Consider the following 24,446-nt stretch of genomic DNA (forward strand, 5'->3'; position numbering starts at 1 on the left):
GATTGTATTTGAACCAACCAAGAACCAACAAATTAGGCAAAGTTCATATGATAAATGCGATTACTTCCTTCCTTCTTGCTAGAAACCACAGCCAGAGAATATTTTCAACATTTATTCAGTGATTTTTGCAATGGATTCTAGCAAAAAATTACGTGTTCTAATAATGATTTGATTGGGTTCTAGTTTCGAAATGTATTCCCGCCTCTCGATCATTGATATTCGAATTGTTTTGTGGTAAAATAGCGTACTGCATGACAAGCCCAGGTGTGTATTTATATCCAATTAGACATTTATTTATGTATTGTGTTTAAACACCAAATATAATTATTTAGTTATTCCCTTTTGGCTGCATAAAGACTTTTAGAAAGTGTGGCAGTTCCATAAAGCCTATACATACATGCGTACATACATATATATGTAAATCTACTGATCAGAATGCAAAAAAAAATGATATATATTTATATATGTGTATATATTTAACGACTACAATAAAGAAAGCAAATTAAATTTTGTAAGCCGAAAGTTGTTCACATTTAGAGATGAAAGAGAAGGTTCATGCAGAACGAAACCAGCTGAATCGGTGGACCATCCTTATGGCATCCTTATAACAAAACCAAATCTGTCATCTTTGCTAATTAATTTTCATATAATTTATTAATATTTATTTGTATTACTTTGTTTCGAAATATTTCGGTTCGTTTTCCACTGTATTAGCGACTAGTATGGAGGAAGGAGAAAAAAAAAACACATGGCGGATACACAGAGAGAGGAGGGAGATTGGGATAGACAGGGTGTACGTATAGCGATTGAGTTGACTGTATTTGGCAGACAGTGCGGCTGAACGCTCCACTCTGTGTTACGTTAACGGTAACGGTATTCAATGATACTTGGCCACGGGAAAGGTGCGCGTCTGGCGGCAGGAGACGAGAGCATCACCCGACTGACCGGGCGGACAGCGGCAGACAGCCAAATGGGCCTTCGGCTCGCAGCTGGCGCCGGTTGCGCACTTTCCGATGCAGGGATCAATGCACTGATAGTTGATGCAGGCCCTATGGTCGGGGCACTCGTTGTTGCTCAGGCACTCCCCCTAGATGGAGACACGAAGAAAACAAATGAGAGAGATGAGGGAGATGTCCGATATTGCTGAAACTTACCCGAGTGCAGTGCGTCAGTGGATTGCCCGTGTGTCCGGGCAGGCAATTGCAGACGGGACGTTCGCGTCCTGTGTTGTCGTGTCCCGGCACGCAGATGGTATTCGTGCCGCACGGATTCGGGTCGCACAGGTCCTCCTTGGTGAATGGGCGACAGCGCACAAACGGATCGCCGGTCATGTCACGCGGACAACTGCACACGGGCGTCAGGCCACGCAGATTGCAGTCGGCGCCCACGCCGCAGGCACCCTCGCAGGTGTTCTTGCAGATGCCGTAGAAACAGGCGGGCCGACCGGACGGACAATCCACATCGCCATAGCATTCCGGTCGACACTCCGTGTACGCACTGCCGATATAGCCCTTGGGGCACTCGCACACCGCCCGATGGTTGGCCACGGTCTTGCAGCTGGCGCCCGAGCCGCACTGGCCGCACGATGGCACGCACTTGAAGTTGCTGCACATGTCGCGGCTGCTGCAGTCGCCATCGTGTTCGCACTCGTGCCGGCAGCCGCTCAGCGGATTGCCCAGAAAACCATGATGGCAGGAGCATGTGGGGACGCCATTGATGATCTCGCACTTGGTGTTCACGCCGCAGGGGCTCGGATGGCACTGTTCCTCTGAGGAAGAGATAGATATTCAAATATGTATATTTCAATTTAGTTTAATTTAATTTTAAGGGTAACATTTGATTCTTCTGACTGTTGTAAAAAGAAGTAAACATGTCGCTGCACAAAGCTTTTATGCTGAGCGTGTGCCGACTGCGCTGCCCGAGAGCTTTTGATTTGCACAGAGAGAGAGAGAGCAAACAGCTCTGCCGGCGGCCACTGCTTTATTTTGATCGATTTCATATTTTCTAGGCTCTTGACTTTCGTTCTCAAACTGCTTGCTGATTGCTTCTCAAAGGCTGCCGCGAAATCGTACAAAAATGTGAAAGCACCCAAATAATGTGGGAGGAAAGAACGGATAATGGTGCAAGTTTGCCCATTGAAAATGGAAAACAAGGGAATTGCTTGCCCCAACCACCATCTCATCATCATCATCATCATCATCATTAGGTGTGTACCATCAATGGCGGAAAAGTCATAGAACAACAATTGGCATTAAAGTAAAAGAAAATAATAAGTAAACCCCAAAAATATGCGCATAAATGGACTTTTGCTATTTGATTTCGATTTTCTATTCATGCTGGCTGTACCTCAAGCTGAGGGGTGAGGACTGAGGGCTGAGGTTGTGGCCAACCTTAGTATGACAGAGCACATAAATCACATGGCACGGCATAAATCAGGCATTGGAGGGGCAGCAGCGGCAACTATGGAGTAGGCAATAGGGCAGGGAATACAAATTACCGCCAAGTAGGCGACTGGGAGCAAGTGGGCTTTAATTGGGGGCAAACTGTTATGCTGGAATGTCTGTTTTGCTGTGCTCTCAATGACAATTATTTGACTAAAGCTCAGCCGCAATGATCTCTTTCACAGCCAGAGCCAAACTCTTTGGCTTCATTCATATTTCCGCATTTAATTTGCTAGCAGCATACGTTTATCTGTGCCCTGCAATTTATACACATACACACATACATATGTATGTACATTCGTTTAACCATAAACGGATGTTGACTCAACGCCTGGGGTCTGCTGTGCTTTGGTGTCTGGGTGCTTGGGGTTGTGGCTCGCCTTCGGCTTCACCATTCGGTTGTGCTCTCTCGCCCACACGCCCTTGTCCTTGATCTTGACAATTATGAAACAAAATGCTTAGCTAATTACCATAACATTACAAAGGCCCCGAGAGCGCTTCTGGTCGGACATGGGGCGGACACTGACACTGTTGTGTTTGTGTTTATTATGGATTATTATTATCATTGTTATTATTATTAAGCGCGAACATTTTATGCATGCCAAAACCCACATGAACAGCCACAGCTGCTGGGCGGGGCACCAAGTTTTGTTTTTGTGTTTCTGATTTTTTGTTGATGTCGTTTCGTTTGCCTTCTTTTGGTCATCGGATCAGAATACTTACAAAACGAATGCGATTGCTTATTATTGGGAGCTCTAAAAATATGTTCATTCTGACACAATTTCAGGTTTCGTTGCTGACTGTTCGCTATTTGCACTGCTCACTGTAAGCTTTCTTTCTCTGTATCGTTGCTTTAACATATGCGTAAACGCTGCGACGGCCGTTCTTTCGTCTATTTATCCCGCCTTCTTCGCTGCTGCACTTTTATTGCGCTCTCGCTCTTAGCTTGCCAGCAGCGTATGCTCAAATGCTCTCTCTTAATCGCGCTCTCTTGCTCGCCTTCTGCTGATCTTCATCCGATTTGACCTACTCTTCAGCCGCCATGAACCAATAAAGCTTTGCCTTGCTTTGATTATTATTTTCTTATATTCTTTCTTCTCTGCTTAAATTGATTATTCAATGGCCTTGGAATTGCGGAACCAGTTTTTGCAAGGAAAAAATGACACTTGATGATTTCCTTCTTTAGATTGATGGCCCCCCTCAAAGGGTTAGCATTGTGCGAGTGGGAGCGTGGGGAGAGCGGGGTACACATGTACATATGTGGGTCAACAAGTTCCAGTTGTGCAGCACAGAGAGGGGCTTAAGGTAACTGGTTCTACGAATAATAAAGGGATGACAGACACTCACCTGGATCGTTCAGATGGCAGGCATGATAGGGATCACCATTGTAGCCCGCTGGACAACTGCAAACGGCCACATGGTTGCGGGCCTGCAAGCAGAAACAAGAAGAGAAAAATGAAGCACCAGAACAGAGAGAGAGAGAGAGAGAGAGAGAGGAGAGAGCGTGGGGTATCCACTTACATCACAATTGGAGCCAATGCCGCAGGCACCCACACAGGGATTAACGCAGCGATTGTCCTTGCACTGCAGGTCGCCGCGACAATCGACGTTGTCCAGGCACTCGCCGCGATTGCAGTGCGTGAGCGGATTACCGCTGTAGCCGGGCGGGCAGGAGCAGACCGGACGGCCGCCGGCAGCCTCCTGGCACACGGCATTCACGCCGCACGGATTACCGCTGCATCCGTATGACTGTGCGGCTGTTTGCGGATAGTGGGATGGCAAAAAATGGAAATAAAGGTGGGTAATGCAAGTGTACGTGTAGGTGCAAGTGTGTGTGTGTGTGTGTGTGTGTTAGGTGGGTTAACTTTTAGGGCAATTAACTAACTGTACGTGTGGGTATATACACATATACAGGTGCAAGTGAGAGAGAGAGAGAGAGGGAGAGAGGGCGGGGTCACAGGGTTCTGTGATAGTTACTTTTTGCTGTTTTGTATATACATTTTTTGTGGTGCAGTAGAAACTTGGTTATGCTGTAAAAGTTGTGTGTAAATACCACGTGTGTAGACCGGATCTCTATAGACAACCCGCTGCAGGGAGCGACCATCGCCGTAGGTGTAATACGTACGATACGAACAGTTGAGACAACGCTTCTCAATCCTTTTACCTATTGCCAGCTGGGGCAATGCAACTGCGATTGCCAGCACCATGAACGCCAGAGCCAGTAGGCCCCGCTGCCGCTGTTCCATCTGCAAAGGACAGACAAGAACAGAAATCATGTTAAATAATATTGAAATCTATTGGGAGCTGAAGGTGGGCATGTGACTGAGCTTGGAGTGGGCAGCCACTCGAGCACCAACTGACACATCCATGTGTCATCCAGCGAGAACAAACAAGCGGCTACAAATCGCAGTCAAAATAAATGGGTGCTCAGTCAGTCAGTCAGGCAAACATTAGTTTGGACTGTTTAATGGAATTTCCGCTGCCGCTTGACACCAAATTTGGTTTAACCCGTTGGGATAGAGAATGATGATATGACACTGCCACTGGCACTGCCTCAAGGTGAGAATGATGACACATCCGAAAAGAGATAAAACTCGTTGTCCGCTTCTTTGGAAGTTCAATTTCCACTTAAATATGAATCAATTCGATAATACAATGAGATTATGCAAATTTACGAACCCAATATGGCATGCGCCCGAGTTTTAGTTGTCGATCGAGCGTACTCGTATAAGGTTCGATCAGGTATGGCCAGAGGAAATTGGATTTCTTTATTTGAATCTTTATTTAATTATGGTAATCGCGTACTCGGTTCTGAAATGTGAAGGGTCTTGCTGTGCCCATAACAGAATCAGCGATGCTTGCCTTTGGGTCTACTTATTATGATGATGGATGTGTTTCTTCGCAACAAACTTTGAGTGCTTTCGTGGATTCTATTTAGGATTATTATTAATGCTTTTTGATTGATGTTTGAGCAGCAGACAGTGTGTGTCCCAAAATCATTAATTGTTTGCCAAAGACAAATGGATTTAAACACCGATCGAGACTCTGCGGTTCATGGTGGCTTCTAGCATAAATCTTTAAGGCAAAATTTAGTTGGCATACATTTCTGGTTATTGTTATTCTTTTGCCATACGAATCGAGACATTCTGCCTGATCTTGTGTTTAAATCACAGAACGATCGACACACTGAATCACAGACTTAAGCCAGAAACATTCCAACAGATTTATCTTTTAATGGCAAGTTAATGTTTTTTCTTCTATATTCCATGCACGTAGTGCTACTCGGAGGTGCACTCTTGGCGACAACAACTCGTAGTCCCTTTGTGCCTGATTTTGTGTATCAAAAATGAACAAGTGAAGTAAAGATTGGATTCATTTCCACTGACGACTGCGACTCACCATTCTGCTAGACACACGCAAATAAAACACACAAACAAAACGAAAAAAAATAAACAAAAATTGCAATTGGAAGATGAGTTTATTTGCCACTGGTTATGGTTGTGCTTGATGTGAACTGAAGCGACTTCTAGTTGTATCGGGCCTATTTATAGGAGGCCCATTGACCAGAAAACAGCTGGGCAACGTTGGCGTCATCATCGTCAACGCCGTCAACGCCGTCAACATCCTCCCTCCACTCTGCTCCACAGTGTCTCTGTCTCACAATCCAATCCGGGCCTGGGCTTGGGCTGTTTGTTGACAAACTTGGTACCCGAGTCGGAACTACTTTTGTTGCTTTCCGACTGCTCGTTTTGTTGTTTGCTGTATCTTTGCGGCACATTCAGTGATTGAGCCAGTCGGCTCACTCACTCACTCGTTATTCGTTTGGGTGCTATCATCGGGTGCTATTTTTAAGCGCGTACTTGACAACTTTTGCTCCCCACTCTGGCCCAGCCATGAGCCAAGCTGTGTGCGTGGGCCGTAGAATGTCCTAGAAGGGCATCTAAGTTGAGCTTTGACTTGAGCATTCCTCAGTTAAGTCTTAATTGCAGAAAGTAGAATCCAATCGATTGGTTCCTGCCTAAAATGTTTGCTAATCTCTCCATTAAAATTTGTGCTATTTAGAGACAGTTTTTGGGATTCTTAACCACATTTCAAAGCACATTTTGCTTCATCGGATAAGTAGATACAGATACAGATACAAATGCACCCACAATATGGTAATGAAAACAAGTCGGAGAAGCGTATTATATAATCTCGTGTGTCAGTTTAGCTACATTTCGATCCGTTAACAAATTATTTGCCCACATTCCATTCCCAACTTAATTAACTTTTGAATCCAAAATGGAAACTGTCGGAAATGTGATGTGTGAGAGGAAGCATATAGAATTTCTCATTTCCGTCGGCCCAACAAAACGCAACAAATAATTTGAATATCAATTTCCACTCAAAATGTCAGGCCATAAATGTTGATGGTAATTCCATTCCATGAAGTTGTGCACAAATCGTTAAGAAAAATATTTCATTAATGATTACTTAGTTATTGTTAAAGTAGATTCAGATCCGACTACCCACAGGCCCAATTAAATTTAACATTTCTACCTGTCCGTCTACCTGTCCGTCTACCTGTCCGTGTACCTGTACGTGCACGTGTATGTCTCTGTGTGTGTGCAGATTTCAGGACTCAGTTCTAGCCGTGTGTTCAGAGCTAATAGCCTGGGTGGGTCACCCAATTGATTTCCATTTGGCCGCATTTGTCATCCGAAGTGAATCGATATGGGGGATATTATAAATTGAACTGACAATTGCAAAGTTTCCTTAACTGCAGAGTGGCACCGGCGGAGATTACAGGCATTGGGCTGGATGGATTTTGGGCCAATTGCCTATAATTGAATGAAAATTGACTTGTCCGTTTGCCGTCGTTTGTGGCGTCGGCACCTGGGAGCTGACAGGCGGCTGCCATGCTGCCATGCTGCCAGGCTGGCAGGCTGGCAAATTTAATTATGCCCTCCTGGTCGAGCAAATCTTTTGGCTTACGCAGCTCATTTGTCAAATGCTCAAGGTCGCGACAGGCTGTCCTGATGGATCAGTGGACCCCATTTCTTTTCCTCTGTTCCTCTTTCTGTTTGCTGTTCATAATTTATGCCGCCCAATATCAATCATATTCAATCATGATGGACTGCGTCTTGCGTATTGGCCTATTCTGCTGCGTATCTAAGCTTACCCAAAGCCCATTCCCATTCCCATTGCCATTGCCATTGACAAATGTTATATAATCAATTTGGCATTATTAATTTGAATACACGCCACCTGTGAGCCAGCCACAAACTCCCAAATGGATGCTGGATGGCGTCTCTAGGGGGCTCTGGTCAGTGAAACAGGTTCCCCCAGCGACAAGGAACAGAGAAGCAGAGAAAGTCGCAGCTGTTGATACTCTTTGTTTGCATTGGGGCATACAAAACTGCAAATAACTGTAAGGCTCATGTGAGAATCTCTAACGCCGCGCGCTGCAGTGCAAGCCATCAACTTGCTCTCTCGTCGTGCAGGTAGAAAAGCGCTAGAGGGAGATGGCAACATTTGTTTGTTGTTGCTGACAAACGGTTGGCACGCAAAACGCAAAAGAGAGCGTGGGAGGTGAAGAGCGAGAGCGCAGTCAGCTCATAGAAAATAGCACCACTGCATTGGTATAAGTGAGCGTGAATTCTGTGTGATGCAGAAATGCAGAGTCAGCAATTTGGGCAGCTTACTGATCCCCGCACATACAAGAGCCAAAGCATGCAAAAAAACAATTGCTGAGCTTAAATGTATATTTTTTTATGTATTTGGAATACCAAAAGTATATCCAGCGTTCAGAGGACTCTGTGAAATTGAACATAAACTTTAGTAGACCAGAAAGTGTGCGTAGATTGGATGTTTTTGAATACACCGATAGGAGCCACCTTTTGAGGGTGGTTTAATTTCCATTCGAATCGATTAAGTGGGTACCAGCAGTGGTGTGAAATATACGAGGGGCGAGAAGGCGCAAAAACTTTTTCGGTCTAATTTGCAGCAATTTGCATAATTTGCGGTTAAAGGAACGAATTGATACTCGCACGATGGATGGATGGGCATTTTGGCTGATGTGTATAAAAGGGTCGGGCCCAGCTGTGGCCTGTTCAAAGTACTGGACCCGGGACGGCATGCGGCAGGTGGACTCGTCGAGCGCCTTCAGATATCACTGGCGGATATGGCGACTGATTGGAGCGCATCCGGCAGACCCGCACACGTTGTGGGGTCGCCACTACACAGTCTATGCGACAGTGTGGAGCATAATCTTTCGGCTGGGCATGTGGCTCTCGGTGGTGGTGAACTTTATGCTGTCGACGTCACTGGAGTCCTTCTGCGAGAGCCTCTCGGTGGCCGTGCCCCTGACAGTCGAGAATCTGAAAATGTTCAGTCTGTGGCGCATGCGGCGGGAGATTCTGCGCACCCACGAAATCCTGCATCATCTGGATGGCCGCATTGGTTCACTCACCGAGCAGAAAATCATTCTCGAGGGCATTGAGCGGGCTAAATATATATTTATGTGCATTTTCCGTGCGATCGCCGTGATCCTATCCATCGCCATTCTGTTTCTCTTTGTGTCGAAGGAGCGGCTGCTGATGTACCCCTCCTGGATACCCTGGGACTACAAGACATCCTCCTTCACCGTCTACTTGGTGACGGTCATGCTGCACAACATCGGCTTCTTTGAGAACGCCATGATGGTGGGCAATGTGGACACCTATCCGGGCTCCTGTCTCATCATGCTGGCGGCCCACACCCAGGCACTGGCCCATCGCGTCTCTCGCCTTGGTCATGATCCGCCTGTGACGCGGTATCAGTGCTGCGCTCAGCTGCGCCGCTGCATAGACGATCATCAGATCATTATGACGTGGGTAGTTGCTGTAGATCCGGGGTCGGCAGGTAGCAGGCACACGACGAAGACACGAAGTCAAAAACGTTTCTTGCTTCTCTGCCGCTGCGGCGGCTCTCTCGAATCCACACGAAGCTTTTGCGCTGTGCGTGCGCCGACTGCGCTGCCCGAGAGCTTTTTCTGTGCACGCTGCCGGCCTCTGCTGTAGCTGTAAAACTCGACTTGCTGTTAATCCTCTCAACACTTTTAGTCTCTTTCAGTCATTGGAGCACTCATTCTCCATGTCCTGCTTCCTGCAGTTCTTCAGCACGGCCAGCGCCCAGTGTTCCATTTGCTTCTTCCTCATCTTTGTGCGGATCGGCATTATGCAGTCCGTGAACATGCTATTTCTTTTCCTCACCTTCACCATCCAGACCCTGCTGCTCTGCTACAGCGCCGAGCTGGTCTGCCACGAGGGCGAGAGTCTGATGAGAGCCGTCTACGATTGCAATTGGCTGGATCAGTCGGTGGAGTTTCGTCGCATGATCATCCTCATGTTGGCTCGCAGTCAAAAGCCGATGATTATGCGTGCCGGCGTTTTTGTGCCCGTTCAAATGAACACCTTCAGGATGGTGAGTACATTATTTTAGGGTCTTTCTCATCACACACTAACCCACTAACCCAGCAACCACACATATATTGCGACAGGTGTGCAAGGGCGCCTACAGCATGCTGACACTGCTGAACGAAATGCATAACTCGGCAGACGGTTAGAGGCGAAGCAAACACACACAAAATATGAGCAAAAAAAAAACGGTTCAATAGAGCTTTAGCAACGTAGAAAACGGTTTCTCGATTGGTTCTTTGGCTGAAGAAGGATATGGGCATGGGGGGGGGATCCTTAACCGGATTTCCATTCAGGAAGTGTGCATTATCGCTGCTTATCTCTTCGCCAGTGTTTGCCCTTTTTATTTATTACTGCATAATCCAGTGGCTCGTTTTTAAATGCTGTCTGTCACCTGAACCACAAAATGCGCAACGGCCTGCAACCACTGAAGCTCCTTAATAGACGTTTTAATTAACTGCGAGCAAAGGTGCAGGAGGGAATGGATATTCCCTCTTTATTTTATTATATTTGCCAGACAAAAAAGAAAATACTCGGAATACAATTAAATGACAGCGCGAGCAGCGCTTAATTTGGTTTCATTCCTGGGCTCTGTGGCAATCGATGGCCAAAGCTCACATAAGTCACTTAATGGGCATGCGATTAACGATTTAAACTGCTTAAATGATGTGCAATACTCGTACACAAGAGTAGCTGTCGATTGCCAAATGGATTTTGAGTATTACTCAATTGAAATTGCAAAGAAGCCTTGAACTGATTGAAGCTTAAAGCAAAAACTACACAAAACCCTACACCTTCTTGTTTTGAAAGACACACCACAGCATACATCCGGGCATAATTTTATTAAACATACCAAAACACACAAAAAAAAAAGGAGGGAAAACCATAAAATTATAATACAAAATGAATTGTTTTAATAGCTAACAAAGGGTAACCGCATACATGTGTAAATGTAATTGATTATTTGGCGAGTCTATTGGAAAATGTAACAAATATTTGCACACACAAAAAACCAACGCGAAAGTTTTTGGCAGAGGAGCAAACAGTGTTCGAGTGGGAGCAGTAAAAATCGATGTGAGTTCGCGTGAATAAAACCCCGCAGCTGCAAGGGCCTCCTGTTTGCTGCTCCTTCTGCTCAATCCGTTGTCCGGTGTCATCTCATCGAGTTGCTTTAGGGATATTTGACAATATTGTTGCCGCCACCTGCTGAGTGTCCTCCACTTGTTGACTGCTGCTTGGGGCTTGTTGCTGCACTTCCGACACCCACTCCAGCTCCAGCTCCAGCTCCTGCTCCTGCTGCTGCGACTATTCCTCCTTTTGTTGCTGCCGTGGCTGCCCCTGCCCCTGCCGGGTGATACAAATGCGTGCCATAATGCACGGCACCCGGATGGCTGAAATATGGTATAATGGCTGGTGAGGCGCCAGTCATGCCAGGCACTGTGGTGGGCAAGGATACGGGTCCAGGAAGTGGAACTTCTTCGTGGCCATACGGCATATGCGATACATATTGATGCTGCTGCTGCTGCTGCGGGGCATGATAAAGTTGCTGCAGCAACGGCACTGAGCCCGGCTGATAGTGATGGAAATGGTGGAAGGGCACGGCTCCGTGCCCATGCCCATGCCCGTGGCCGGGAGCGCCAGCCGCTGACAATCTGACAACATGAATCGGTGGCGTTGATTCATGCCCCAGATTGTAAGCGGCCTTTGGGTTATTATTGCTAAAACGTGGCAGTATGGCAAATTGATGCTGCTGCAGCTGAAGCTGATGATGTTGCTGCTGCTCGGCGGGTGCCTGCACGTAAATTGGATTGTAGTGCACGACGGGCAAGTGCTGTGCGGTAGGACGCGTTGGCGTTGCCGTCTCTGCTGTTGTTGCTGCCACATCTCCCGATGCTGCTGCTGTTGCTGCTGTTGGCCCTGCTGCCACGGAGTCCGTTGCTGGTGTGTACTTCAGTTGCTGCTGCTGCTGCTGTTTCAGTCGCTGCAGCGGATATGCTGAAAGAAACAACAAAAAGCGTTCAACATCACTCTCAATGGGCCATCCCTGGGCATTTTTGCAGTCTGTTCAATTAGCGCCACTAATTGCCCACGATGTGCCGATGTTCTGCCATTTTGTTTGGGTCAAAGTACAGTTCCGTTGTGGCAACTAATCAGAAAAGGGCATGCAAGCAGGAAGCTGCAGGCTGAATGATGACTACAAGAGAGAGGTACAGTCGCTGCCATGGAAGTACAGTCTCTGCAGCAGTTCCTGCTGCTTGCTCTTAATATTAAAGCTCTTAAAGTACAGTTGTGCTCGTTTTTTGCTTACCATACAAAGGGCCGCCTGGCTGTTCGGCATAGATAGCTGATGTCTGTGCCTGCGGTGGTTGCAGAAAGATGCGCTGCAGCTGCAGCTGTGGGTGGTGCTGTGGTGCCTGTGGCTGTGGCTGATAGATGAGCTGCTGGTAGCTGGGTGGTGGTGGTGGTGGTGCAGCTTTCGCATAGACCGACTGCTGCTGGGACTGCTGCTGATGCTGCTGTTGCAGCTGTTGTGCGGCGGCCAGCAGCAGGCTGGCTGGTATCTGGAAATATTGCTGCTGTTGGCTGGGTGGATTTGGTCCAGCTGGGGTGCCGATGCCTGTGAGTGGTGCATTCGAGGCGTCCGACTGATAGTAGGGCCTGTACAAGCCCTGATGATCACGTGCCAGCGGTCCAAGCAGCTGCATAAAGGATTGATGGTGCCTCGGTACAGGCGCTGCCGTTGATGGTGGTGCAGCGCTGCTGCTGGTCGTGGTGGTGGTGCTGCTGCTGCTAGGGCTGGCGGATGCTGTGGGTGGCGCCACCTGTAACTGATGTTGCTGCTGCTGCTGCTGTTGCTGCAGCTGACGCATGTAGGAGAGTGGAATGGCAATGATGTACTGCACACGTGGCTGCTGCTGCTGCTGAGGAAACTTGTGCTGATGGTGGACTGGCAAAGTGAATTGATATTGCTGCGGTCCCGCCCGCTCATAGATGGCGCCACCCTCGGCTTCCACTTCGCCGTAATGGAAAGTCTCCCGTTGTTGTTGCTTCTGCTGCTGCTGCTGCTGCTCCGCTCCTAATGAAGCCGACTTAGTGGCGGCTGGCCGCTGATAGAGCTCCACTTGCGGTGGCGCGGCAAAGCCGAAGCGATGCCCCTGCTGGGCGAACTGCACCGAAGGCTTATGCCCAGCACCGGACGGTGCATATCGAATGCCGTGGCCACTCTCTGGCTTATCGTAGTAGGTCTGCAGAGTGGAAGTGGAAGTGGAAGTGGAAGTGTTGCGTTAATTAAATGCATGCCTGATGGGCGTCTGCTGGGGCATATGTACCTGCGGTGCCGCCTCCGCTGCCGTGTAGCGTACGGTTGTGGGTCCAAAGATTTGGGTTGGCGCCTCATAGTAGCTGGCCGACGTATAAACGGGCCGGAACGGTGTCTCCTTTGTGGGCCTGCCCGGAAAGATGGCTCCTGTGGAATGGTTGGATAGAAACTCGCTCCTCAATGGCTGCACAGCTGGGAGTTTACCTGTCTGATCCGCTGAATCACGTTTCTCCGTTTTGCTCTTGGCATCCTCTGTGAGGCTGGGCGTCAGCTTGGTGGTGACTGCATCCTCGATTTTGTCCGCGGCAGCCTTCGGCGTCAGCGTCTCGAGCTCCACGCCGCCGCTGACCGCCACGAGGCAGTACCCGATGACAGCCAGCACCTGGCGGATGGGAAACCAAACAAAATATTTCATTATATTATTATTAATCATATTTAAACAAACAAACAAATCAACTTAAATATTAATTTGCAATTTCATTTCTCTCTCTCTCTCTCCCTGTCTCTTTCTTGCCATATTTATCGTTCATTTGGCGCATTACATGTCAGGATAAGGAGCTTGATTACAAATATTTGCGCAGTAATTTAATAATAATTTAATTGAATTGATTTATAAATGCAATTATACCACACACAGCATGCAACGGGCTGCGATTGTTTGCCGCTTTTGTGGCCCATTATTGCTATTATTATGACACGGCACACACGATTAATAACTAATAATTATGCTCTGTACCCGGGCGCCAGCAGTTGTACAATGAACCCACGCCACACAAGAGGTAATTATTTCCCACATTTAAGCTTTCAGTGCAGTTTCAGGCTCAAGTTCCTCTTTAAATGCCACAAGAAATCGCACTTAACGGCGTTCTAAGCTTTTACTTCGGTTGCTCTCTTTCTTGCGCTCTCATCTGAATTCCAAATTCGCCCTCCCCTTCGCACGTTCTGGCTGTGCGCTCTCCACGTAGCGAATTCGCCCCCGCTGGCTCTCGCTTTGCCTTCTCCTGTTGCAGTTGAAGTTCCCCTGTGTGCGAATTCGCCTAAGATCGCTCTCCCCTCCATGACTGGAGTAAGCATGGCTGCGAATTCGCCCTCGCTCGTTTTTGCTGTGCCTAGGGATCAGTGTTGCGCACAAAGCAAAATCTGCTGATGCTGTTTAACTTGTATGCACCATAATTCCATTTGCTGTCGGAATCTGGATTACGGACATAATCGAACAAAAAGGACACTGTAGATTACGATGCAGCAAAAACTGATTGTTAATTAATACACCGCTTATCTGTGTCTGTGCCATTCAGTCGCGTGGAAATGATCAAAAAATAATCGAGACACCACACAAACACACATATTATCATGTCCATTTGATAGGAGCAAACATTCGGTTAGCTCGCTGCCAATTATTAAGTATATAAATTCTAAATTCGCCCTCCCCTTCGCACGTTCTGGCTGTGCGCTCTCCACGTAGCGAATTCGCCCCCCGCTGGTTCTCGCTTTGCCTTCTCCTGTTGCAGTTGAAGTTCCCCTGTGTGCGAATTCGCCTAAGATCGCTCTCCCCTCCGTGACTGGAGTAAGCATGGCTGTGAATTCGCCCTCGCTCGTTTTTGCTGTGCCTAGGGATCAGTGTTGCGCACAAAGCAAAATCTGCTGATGCTGTTTAACTTGTATGCACCATAATTCCATTTGCTGTCGGAATCTGGATTACGGACATAATCGAACAAAAAGGACACTGTAGATTACGATGCAGCAAAAACTGATTGTTAATTAATACACCGCTTATCTGTGTCTGTGCCATTCAGTCGCGTGGAAATGATCAAAAAATAATCGAGACACCACACAAACACACATATTATCATGTCCATTTGATAGGAGCAAACATTCGGTTAGCTCGCTGCCAATTATTAAGTATACATTTTTGTAATCCTATTTTGCATTATTCACCCGTATGAGCGCCATTATGCCAGTTGTTGGTTTTTGCTTATGAACAGCAATACAATTTTCTGTTGATTAACACTTTTTTTTCTTCTGTTTTGTTTGCCACGTAATTTTCTTTTCCTGCCGTCACTCTATTAAAATTCGCTTTTTGCACAACAAACANTAAGCTTTTCCTTCGGTTCCTCTCTTTCTTCTGCTCTCTCTTGAATTCCAAATCCGCCCTCCCCTCCCCCCGTTCTGGTTTGCCGCTCCCCCCGTGGCGAATTCGCCCCCGCTGGCTCTCGCTTTGCCTTCTCCTGTTGCAGTTGAAGTTCCCCTGTGTGCGAATTCGCCTAAGATCGCTCTCCCCTCCGTGACTGGAGTAAGCATGGCTGTGAATTCGCCCTCGCTCGTTTTTGCTGTGCCTAGGGATCAGTGTTGCGCACAAAGCAAAATCTGCTGATGCTGTTTAACTTGTATGCACCATAATTCCATTTGCTGTCGGAATCTGGATTACGGACATAATCGAACAAAAAGGACACTGTAGATTACGATGCAGCAAAAACTGATTGTTAATTAATACACCGCTTATCTGTGTCTGTGCCATTCAGTCGCGTGGAAATGATCAACAAATAATCGAGACACCACACAAACACACATATTATCATGTCCATTTGATAGGAGCAAACATTCGGTTAGCTCGCTGCCAATTATTAAGTATACATTTTTGTAATCCTATTTTGCATTATTCACCCGTATGAGCGCCATTATGCCAGTTGTTGGTTTTTGCTTATGAACAGCAATACAATTTTCTGTTGATTAACACTTTTTTTTCTTCTGTTTTGTTTGCCACGTAATTTTCTTTTCCTGCCGTCACTCTATTAAAATTCGCTTTTTGCACAACAAACAAAACAAACAAAACAAACAAAAAAATACAACAATTCGTGCACAAAAAATGCAACTGAAAACCAACAAATGAAGCACTTTTCACAGTTATAAAATAATTATAAAGGATTTTTGTGTGTATTTTATTTGTTAGCCAAACTAAACGAAAATAAAATAAAACTGTAAACGCATTACAGTCGCGCCCCGTCTCGACGTTGGCAGCTCGCGTGTTGGCTAACAAAGTGAGAGTGAAATTGGTTCGCCAGCTTTGTGGCATTTTATACTGCTGCAAGTGGCAGAGGCAGAGGCAGAGGCAGTGGCAGTGGCAGTGGGCACCACAGACGGGGGCAAGCACCTGGCGGTGTCGCTGCAAAATCCAGCTGAGCCATTTGGGGAGCAACAGCTGCAGGCACCATCGTGGCCATTAACCGATTACCATTAACCATTTACAGATGTGGATAGCCAGACCCAGACCTTGCACATTGTCAGTGTCCTTTTTGGACTGGCCACAACTGCATTTGAAGCTGTTTTCAGCTGAATCGTGCGTGTTGTGCACTTGTCTGCTTCCTACAGTCCCACCGTCAATGCCTCATTAGATGCACACTAATTCTGCATATTACAATTAACGATGAGCCCCAATTGGCATTAATTTTGCACTCATTACGGCTGCGGGTAGGGCAGGGCAGGGCAGAGCAGGGCCAGTTCCCCCTTTTTTTTGTTGTTGTTGCTGAACGAACCGTTTACAACGGACGATGATTTTACGAGTGTTGCCTAATAAAATCAAGTGGCTTTCCGTAAAACTTAACTGTTACTTCAGCAATAACAGCAAACAGAACAGCATTACATTTCCCCCCGTTAGCTTTACCTTGCATGCCCCCACCCCCACCCACACCGCCACACCCCCGCCAAATGTCGAATAAAAATCCCCACCCCCTAATTGACATCAAATGTGTGAGTGTGCGGCAAGTTTAAAGTAACCCCCCGCCCGCCCGCACACAGTCTTTAGCCTTCGTTGCGGCCCGGAAATAAAGAATATGCCGAGTGGATGTGAAAGTGCCAGGGCAGTGGCTGTGGCAGTGCTTAAAGGGCTTACTTACGGTTACCCCACACACCGTGACTGAGATCCTGCACTGCCCTTTCTTGCAGCGAAACATTCATTTAATTGTTCTACGGGGTGCTGTGCGGGTACTAGCAAGCTGCCAGGTTGGACACCAAGAAGTGTTATAATTAGTAGTATAACAACAGGGACTTGCTGGAATGACGTGTGATTGGAGCAGAGGGGGGGCAGCATCGTATGCACATTTCAGGCAGCGTAACGGTGCTTGTAAACGGTGCATCGCATGCACGTTGAGCTTTGTGCGCTTTGTTTACACGCTACAGCAAGCAGCTTTGATCAGACAGAGGGCAGCGTGAGAGCGGCATGCTAAAGCTTCGGCCCATGCAAAGAGAGAACAGCCGCAGCGGCAGAGAAATATCTTCGTAGCTGTCGCAGCGGCAGAGAAGCAAGAAACGTTTTTGTGCAAAGCTTCACCCAAATCGAGAGAGTCTCTTCCTGGTTGCTGATCGCTCTGTGTCAGTTCTCTCTTTGCGACTACCAAAAGTAATGTACGACCATCCCACGTTTCCATGTTTGCTTAGCAGCTTTAAAGCGAGTCCATCAAATATGCATGTATTCCTGGAAAGAGTGTGCGCGTAATCGAATTGCATCTAAAACAATCCAATTGAATTGCGACACAAAACCAAAATGTGTAGCCACAAATAATTGCATCAGACTCGGCATAATGAAATGTTTTAATTTGTTCAGCGAAATAGCAACAAATTGGCATGCCAGCGCTTACAAATGTATTCTACGAATTCATGATGGCAGATGCCTGGGTTCTGCCATCAAGCCAATATCGAGTATCAAAGCACAAGTGATGGCAGTCTGTCATTTGGGTTCGGCATAATTTATGCACAGCAAATAATTAGGGTTGCAGGGGGTGCTGGTGGGAGGGGGGGGGGGGGGCTTCCAGTTCCAGTTCGAGTTCCAGTCCCAGGAAATGGCGATGCGTGCACAAACAGACTTATGCAATCCACAATCGAAACTAAATCAGTGCGACCGAGTCAATTGGAACGGGTTTGTCGGTGGGCGATTGGAGGAAGTACCCGAGTAGATCTCCTGGTCAGCGCCAATTATTGTCACGGAAATGCGCCTCAGGTTGTCGCATCTTGGCTGAAATGCTGCAGCACTCCCTCTCTGAACTGGTTTAAGTGCATTTTGGGGATCTTCCAGCCCGACTTACGCCACACTCTGCGGATAACTAACAAATATTTATTTACACATTAAAGCATTGTTTAGTGGCACTAATTGAACATTTCTTTAAACATTTTTCAACTAATTTAACTCATTGTAAGCTATATTAAAACGCTATTAGCCATAACCATCAAGAAAATACAAATAAAATGCTACACTTTCCAACACTGTTTGGTGTTTGGTGTTTGTGGATGGCCGCCACCCAAGTGTGGCGCTCCATGTGCACAAAGGTGTGCCAAAAAGGGATCAAAGTGGGATCAAATGAATAATTGTTTTTTCTTATAACACAAATATTTGCCAGGGCCTGCTGGTAATCTCAAGTTGTTTTCGTTTTCGGCTGCTTGTAAACTTTTGTACACAAATATTATGCACATATATATTTGTGTTTAGTGTAAAACCTGAAGAGCAATTCGGCAACGCAGCGCCTCGGGCGGAAGCGTCCAACCCGCCGGAGTGGTTTGTCAAGCCAAAGCTGAGCAAAGTCGTGTGGCAGCCGCCCCAAAACAGTTGAAAGCAAAATTATTCATTACAATTTCCGCGCTGGCGAGAAAAAACGCGCAAGCTCGCGCTCATAAGAGCCCCAGACCAGAGCAGAGCAGAGAGAAAAAGTTGTTCATGGAAATGCTTCAAATGCTCATTTGAATCTGCCAAGTAATTTTGCTTGCGGTTTGTCGGGGGGTGCGGTGCGGTGCATAGTGTGGAGAAATGTCTCGTTTTCGGCGCTGTTTTAAACGCGCTCCGCCCCAGGCCCCTGGCCCCTCGCAACGCTCTCGGCAATTGACTTTGAATAAGTTTTCGCTGCATTGAAATGATGCCAATTTCTTTGCTCTTGCTTGTTGTTGCTGTTGGCCCACTGTGGCTGTGACAGTCGCTCACATTAATGTAAAGCAGCAGAGAGAGAGAGAAATACACTGAAAAAATAAGCAAAATAAATAAATTCAATGTGGTTAGAGCATCCAACTGCTGGGCTTTTTTTTTTGTTTTGTTTTGCTTGCTTTCATTTGTTATTTGTAATTAATTCTGTAAATTCTTTGCCTGTTTTACGCGGCTTTTCCCCGTATCACGAAACTCCAAGCTCAACCCCCACGGATCCACTTGACTCGAGGAACTTTCTTTAATTTTAATCAAAAAACTTTTGTTCTTGTTGTTCTCTGTTCTGGGTCTGGCTGTTGCTGGCTGTTTGTGGGCGGCCGGGGAAAAAAGCGCGTTTAATTGGCCAAGGGAATACGCACTACAAACAATCAAGCAAACGGTTTTCTAAAGAATGAAAATGAAAACAGAGAGCGAACACAATTCAATCAAACGTAAGGGGGAGCAGAGCAACAAGCCACCAAGATGTGGCAATTGTTGAGTGAAAAACCGAAAAGAAATAAGCGAAATCGAGACAGACAGTTCGACAGTAATGGCTGGCAGGGCAGGGCGTTGCTTCATTTATGAAACACTAAAATCCAGTGGCAAATTTCGACAAAAATCTGTTCTTTGATCCCCGTCCAGCGTACTGGAAAAGGTTCTCTAACAAATAAAACAAAACAAATGCACAGAGACATGACATTTATGCCAACATAAATCAGAGCAATCTGCAGCTGACGGAATTTTCACTTGAATACAATTAGACCAAAGGGAGAGGGATATGGAAAATAGGTTTTGGGGGACGCACAAACTGCCAAATGCACAGGAAAAGGTTGCCTAATAAACAGGCAGGACACAGACAACAAAAAAAAGGAGCAGCAGAGAGCCAGAAGAAAATTCAACAAAACGAAAATTGTTCAGTCAAATGAAAAACTATTTAAATGCAATTGTTGGCCAAGCGTCGATTTGTTCACTGAATATTTTTGTGCGCATGCAGCAGCCGAGGTGGCCGGTCCCCTGAAGGGGCATTGTTTTAGTTGGTTTTGGGGCTGTGGTGCTGTGGGGCTGTGGGGCTGTGGGGCAGTGGCATTACGAAACCAGTTAGCAGATAGTACAATTTCCGCTATCAGCGCCTGTGTACGGAACGACAAGAAATGCAACAGCAGCGCAGGACAACGGCTGGCAAACACTCACAGCTACAGGATACCCTTGAGCGAAGACTACAGGCAACCCCCATTTTTGTTTGTGCTTTTTAGGTCATTTTTTATTCATTTATGGCCTGAAAAAAAAACCTTGCTGGCATTTTATTGAAAATATTTAATTGGTTTTGTTTAACATGCCCGTAGATATGCCGGCAAATAGCGGGATGCAAGCATTTGCACTGAAATAATGGCATTTGGCTGGAAGCAGCAGCAGGCGGACAGCGGCAGGCGGACAGCGGACACCAACCGAATGCGAGTCCTGGCCATGAGCATGAACTATGAATAAGTAAGCGAGTGGCTGGTTGGATGCTTGGGAGGGTTGCCTGGATGAGTGGCATTGAGTGGCTGCAATTGGTTCCATTGAAGTGTAATCGTTGCCTCTGGTCTGCGGGTCTGGCACTGTAAGCCGTAAAGCTTATTACTCCCCTCCTGCTCCTGCTGCTCCTCCTCATAGGAGGCTCTAAGGAACGTAGCCAAGCGCAGCCTTTCTTCCCATTTTGAACGTAAATTCACATGCACTTGCCTCCTGCTCCTGCCCCGGCTGTAGGCCATCGAATTGTACATGCAACTATTTTCAGCTGCGCATAGAAAGATTCTTTCAAAAGATTTCCAATGCTTTGATATTGATTTGCCAGTTCAGTGGCAAAATTGTAGAACATTTACTTTCAGAGACTTTTGTTGGAATTTGTTGTCTAGAATTTTAAACTCCTTGCAGCTGCCCTGATGACGAAGATGCCATCAAAGTTTTCCTTTGGTCGAGTGCCAGTTACGAGCGGAGCTGCATAGAAAAATAATCGAGGCGGTCTCAACTGGCAGGCAGTGCCCCAGGCCTCAGGGGCAAGGCACGCACAGACTCGAGTCTGAAATTTAGCTGAAGCTGAGGCTGAAGCTCATTTGTGAAATGGATTTTTATCTGCGACTGGCAAAACTGAGCCCCACAGCGCTCAGGTTGTAATTGACGCCCAAAGTAGGTACAAAAAGAAGAGAGAAAAAACTGAAAATGCTGCTGGCAATTGCGCCAGAAAACCGCGGCACTCCGGCCATGGACATTCCCGGACCCAATCCCAATCCCAATCCCAATCCCAAGGCCAATCTCCAACCCAATCTCCACTCAACTTGCCCGCTGCTACCATCACTTGACGCAGTCAAGTGTGCAACACTTTGGGGGCAACTTTGCATTTTTTTGTTTGTTTTTTTTTTTTTTTTTGGTGTGGCATACCCTATGCAAGGGGCATGCCCAGCTTGCCTCTTTCTAGGCAAAATTAAAGCAGCAAAAAATAAAAATAAATATTACTTACGGGTACAACTTTTGGCCAATTTTTTCCATATGTCCCCTTGGGCAAGAATCACTCACAGATCTCCAGGGGAATGCTACATTTTGGCATCCAACTCAGGCTTTTCCTTCTTGTAACTCTTTTCCTCTTTTTTTCATTATATTTTTGAACAATTTTGTGTATGTTTTGTGTGTGTGTGTTTGCTTTGCCGGCCGAACCGAGTTGAGTCGAGTTGAGTCACTCACTCAGTCAGTTAGTTTCCTGCCCCAGCAATTATATCATTTCCTCAATGCCAAGTGGCCGCCTGTGGCGGCCTTGCCTCGCCCACTGCCTCCTGCACTCGTGCGTGAACGAATTTCAGCTAATTTGCACATTTTTCATATTTTATACATTTAACACAAAACACGAGTATTATTTTCCACTATCTTTCACTGCCGGAATTTGTTTCCTTTTTGGAATGATTTCGGTTTCTGTTGCCTTTTCCTTTCATGTTTCCAGTATCTCTTTTGGCCAAGATCGAATTTGTATAAATATCTGTTTGCCAGCAAGAGGAAGGAAATGAATTGAAGTGAATAATTATATTTGTTCATCAATTCAAATCAAGGATGTATAATTGAAGCAGGAAGCTCAGCGATATGGCTAGGGTTAGGGGCAAGAGATTTACTTCCTGGACTGAGAAGTCTGGGATCGATGCTGCTGCGACTGGATTGAGCGAAATAAAATGAGTATTTCATGGCGAATATGATTGGTTTTAATCCCCTAAAAATAAGTGATCAAAATGGAGTCTTCAGCACATTTATTACTATTTTTTATTGTCATCGTTTTCTTGAATTTTCACAAAATAAAAAGCTCTCGCTGGCTGAGTATTTCTTCTACATTGCAGTGGGTAAATTTGTGGGTTGTTTTGCTCTTACAAATTACGCTCATTTAAGATTCGTTTAAGATGCTTCGCATATATTTATTTTTGTGCTGCCAGAACCGCCCCCAGAGCCGTCGCGCAATCTGTGCCTCTGGTGCCTTGGTGCTAATGTGATTTTTAGTTAATTTTCTGGCAATCTTATTTGGCAGGACTCATTACTTTTATTTGATTAAAATGAGTCGAGCACTTTGGGTGTCTCCAACTCAATGGAGCGCAAGTGAATCAAATTTGAGCAGCCCACTCGTGCCCCACCGAGTCACGTATGGAGGGCCCACATGCGGCATGAGTAATGAGTTTGAAGCGTAACGCGACAACGCCACAAAATAAATGAGCAACTCCCCCATATCCAACGAGGCGGCTAAGTGTGGCGCGAAATCGCCTTGGCACCGCTCCCACACGAAGACGCAGGCTCCTTCTCCGCTCGATTGGAAATCCTTCAATTGCCCAAAAAACATTTCGATTGAAATGCACACTCAAAAGATTAGCCAACAATTGTCTAAGAAATATTGGCATACATTTGTGTGGAATATTTTACAATTTCCATGCCAGACATGCATATGTCAGACTCTGAAGGGAAGGTGGAAAAGGTGGAAAAGGTGGCTGCCTGCTGCCTTCTGCTGCTGCTGCTGCTGCTGAGTGCTGAAAATGCTTATTCAAATTTCCATCTCAAATTTTATGCTTATTGTGGAGCATTTCTTGTGCATACATTTTTGGGTATTTTTTGTTTGTTTCTTTTGGCATATTTTTGGGGGAATTTCTTCGTGCTAATCAAGCAGCAGCATTTCGGCAGCACATTTTGTAGTCTCAGCATTCCAAACTACTGGCAACAGCGGGCGGAAATGTTCCTTATCGAAATGCTTGCACTGTACCTAGTCGCTGGCCATGTTGCTCTGGTTAATGTCCGGGACGATGTCAACACGATTTATGCAAAATTTGCACACTTAATTTCCTGTACATCTTCCACACAAAGAACCAAAGCAGCAGAGTGCAGCCCTCTGTCCTGTCGGCTAAAATGAACAATTGCCAAGCGAAAAGCGAAAATTCAGTTTACGAAATCATAAAATTTGCAAAGCAAATGGAAAGTGCGAAAAAGCCCACTTCCCCCTGCCGTTGGGTTTGTTCNGGTTTTTTCCCCTAAGTTATCTAGTTACACGGGCATGGGCCCACCCCGCTTTTCCCTCCTCTGGAGTGTATTCCCAAGATGCACTGAAAGGCCCCCCCCCCCCCCCGGCCAGCGGAAGTCAAAGTTCGAACGGAGCAGGGCAGCAGCAGGTCAGAGCGATAGCTGGAGAGAGTGGCGAGTGGATAGCGGATGTGGAGTGAAAGTTTAATGGCAGCCACGTAGAACAGGAGCCACCGTTGAAAGGGATCCTTCTGCTTCTGCTTCTGCTTCTGCTCCTGGTCTTCTATCTGGCGTCACCTTTTTACATATTTAATGAAATTATTTTCAACAATTTATAATTGCCACGAGCAGTCAAGGTGGCCAGTAGTCGTCCTTCCTGCCTGTCCGCCTGCCCGCTCCACTTGTCTGCGTTTAGTTGAATGCGCCCCAGGGAGAATTTTGCCAGCAAACAAATTATTATTAAGATATATACTACGTAGGTAGGTACCATAGGATATGTAGATGCGATACTCCTACCTTTATTCAGACGTCTAGTCCCAAGGCGCTTGTTAAGCCTCCATCGACACTGGCGTTGTCTCTGCCGTTGCCCCTCAATTCATGCAGCTGGCTAATATGCGATTACAAACACCAAGGGGAAGCTCCGCCATGGACCTGGGATCGCTTCGAGTGCGAATTTGTTGAACAAAGTCCAAATATTTGTGTGTGTGTGGATAATTAAGTTGTAAATATGTACGAACAAAAAACAACCGTAACTAAGCCGCTCGACATAATTTCTACTTAAACAATGTTAAGCTATT

At 46.4% G+C, this 24,446-nt stretch overlaps 3 protein-coding genes across 7 annotated transcripts; 1 reads left to right on the forward strand and 2 right to left on the reverse strand.

Annotated features, from left to right (window-relative positions):
* Nucleotides 1–627: 627 nt before the first annotated feature.
* Nucleotides 628–5,976, reverse strand: LOC117581438 (neurogenic locus notch homolog protein 1). Of its 4 annotated transcripts, none has more exons than XM_034268640.1 (6): nt 5,841–5,976; nt 4,606–4,687; nt 3,963–4,198; nt 3,789–3,870; nt 1,155–1,768; nt 628–1,087 (listed from the first exon to the last, which is right to left on the reverse strand). In XM_034268640.1, exons 1-6 carry the CDS (start codon nt 5,841–5,843, stop codon nt 878–880), a joined length of 1,227 nt encoding a protein of 408 aa, XP_034124531.1. In that variant the 5' UTR covers nt 5,844–5,976; the 3' UTR covers nt 628–877. The 4 variants fall into 4 exon arrangements, with proteins under 4 accessions (XP_034124531.1, XP_034124529.1, XP_034124530.1 ...); XM_034268638.1 differs by having other exon boundaries at nt 4,495–4,687; nt 5,841–5,969; XM_034268639.1 differs by lacking the exon at nt 5,841–5,976 and adding an exon at nt 5,121–5,147.
* A 2,578-nt stretch (nt 5,977–8,554) lies between these two features.
* On the forward strand, nt 8,555–10,087 carry LOC117581439 (putative odorant receptor 19b). 2 transcript variants are annotated; one of them, XM_034268641.1, is made up of 3 exons: nt 8,555–9,291; nt 9,524–9,884; nt 9,961–10,087. In XM_034268641.1, exons 1-3 carry the CDS (start codon nt 8,558–8,560, stop codon nt 10,024–10,026), a joined length of 1,161 nt encoding a protein of 386 aa, XP_034124532.1. In that variant the 5' UTR covers nt 8,555–8,557; the 3' UTR covers nt 10,027–10,087. The 2 variants fall into 2 exon arrangements, with proteins under 2 accessions (XP_034124532.1, XP_034124533.1); XM_034268642.1 differs by having other exon boundaries at nt 9,938–10,061.
* Nucleotides 10,088–10,724: 637 nt separating this feature from the next.
* Nucleotides 10,725–15,271, reverse strand: LOC117580818 (ataxin-2 homolog). Its single transcript, XM_034267538.1, has 5 exons — nt 15,132–15,271; nt 13,401–13,578; nt 13,207–13,343; nt 12,186–13,122; nt 10,725–11,872 (listed from the first exon to the last, which is right to left on the reverse strand). Exons 1-5 carry the CDS (start codon nt 15,144–15,146, stop codon nt 11,049–11,051), a joined length of 2,091 nt encoding a protein of 696 aa, XP_034123429.1. The 5' UTR covers nt 15,147–15,271; the 3' UTR covers nt 10,725–11,048.
* Between the last annotated feature and the right edge of the window lie 9,175 nt (nt 15,272–24,446).

Source organism: Drosophila guanche, unplaced genomic scaffold, assembly GCF_900245975.1.
Source record: "Drosophila guanche unplaced genomic scaffold, DGUA_6, whole genome shotgun sequence".
Lineage (NCBI taxonomy): Eukaryota > Metazoa > Arthropoda > Insecta > Diptera > Drosophilidae > Drosophila > Drosophila guanche.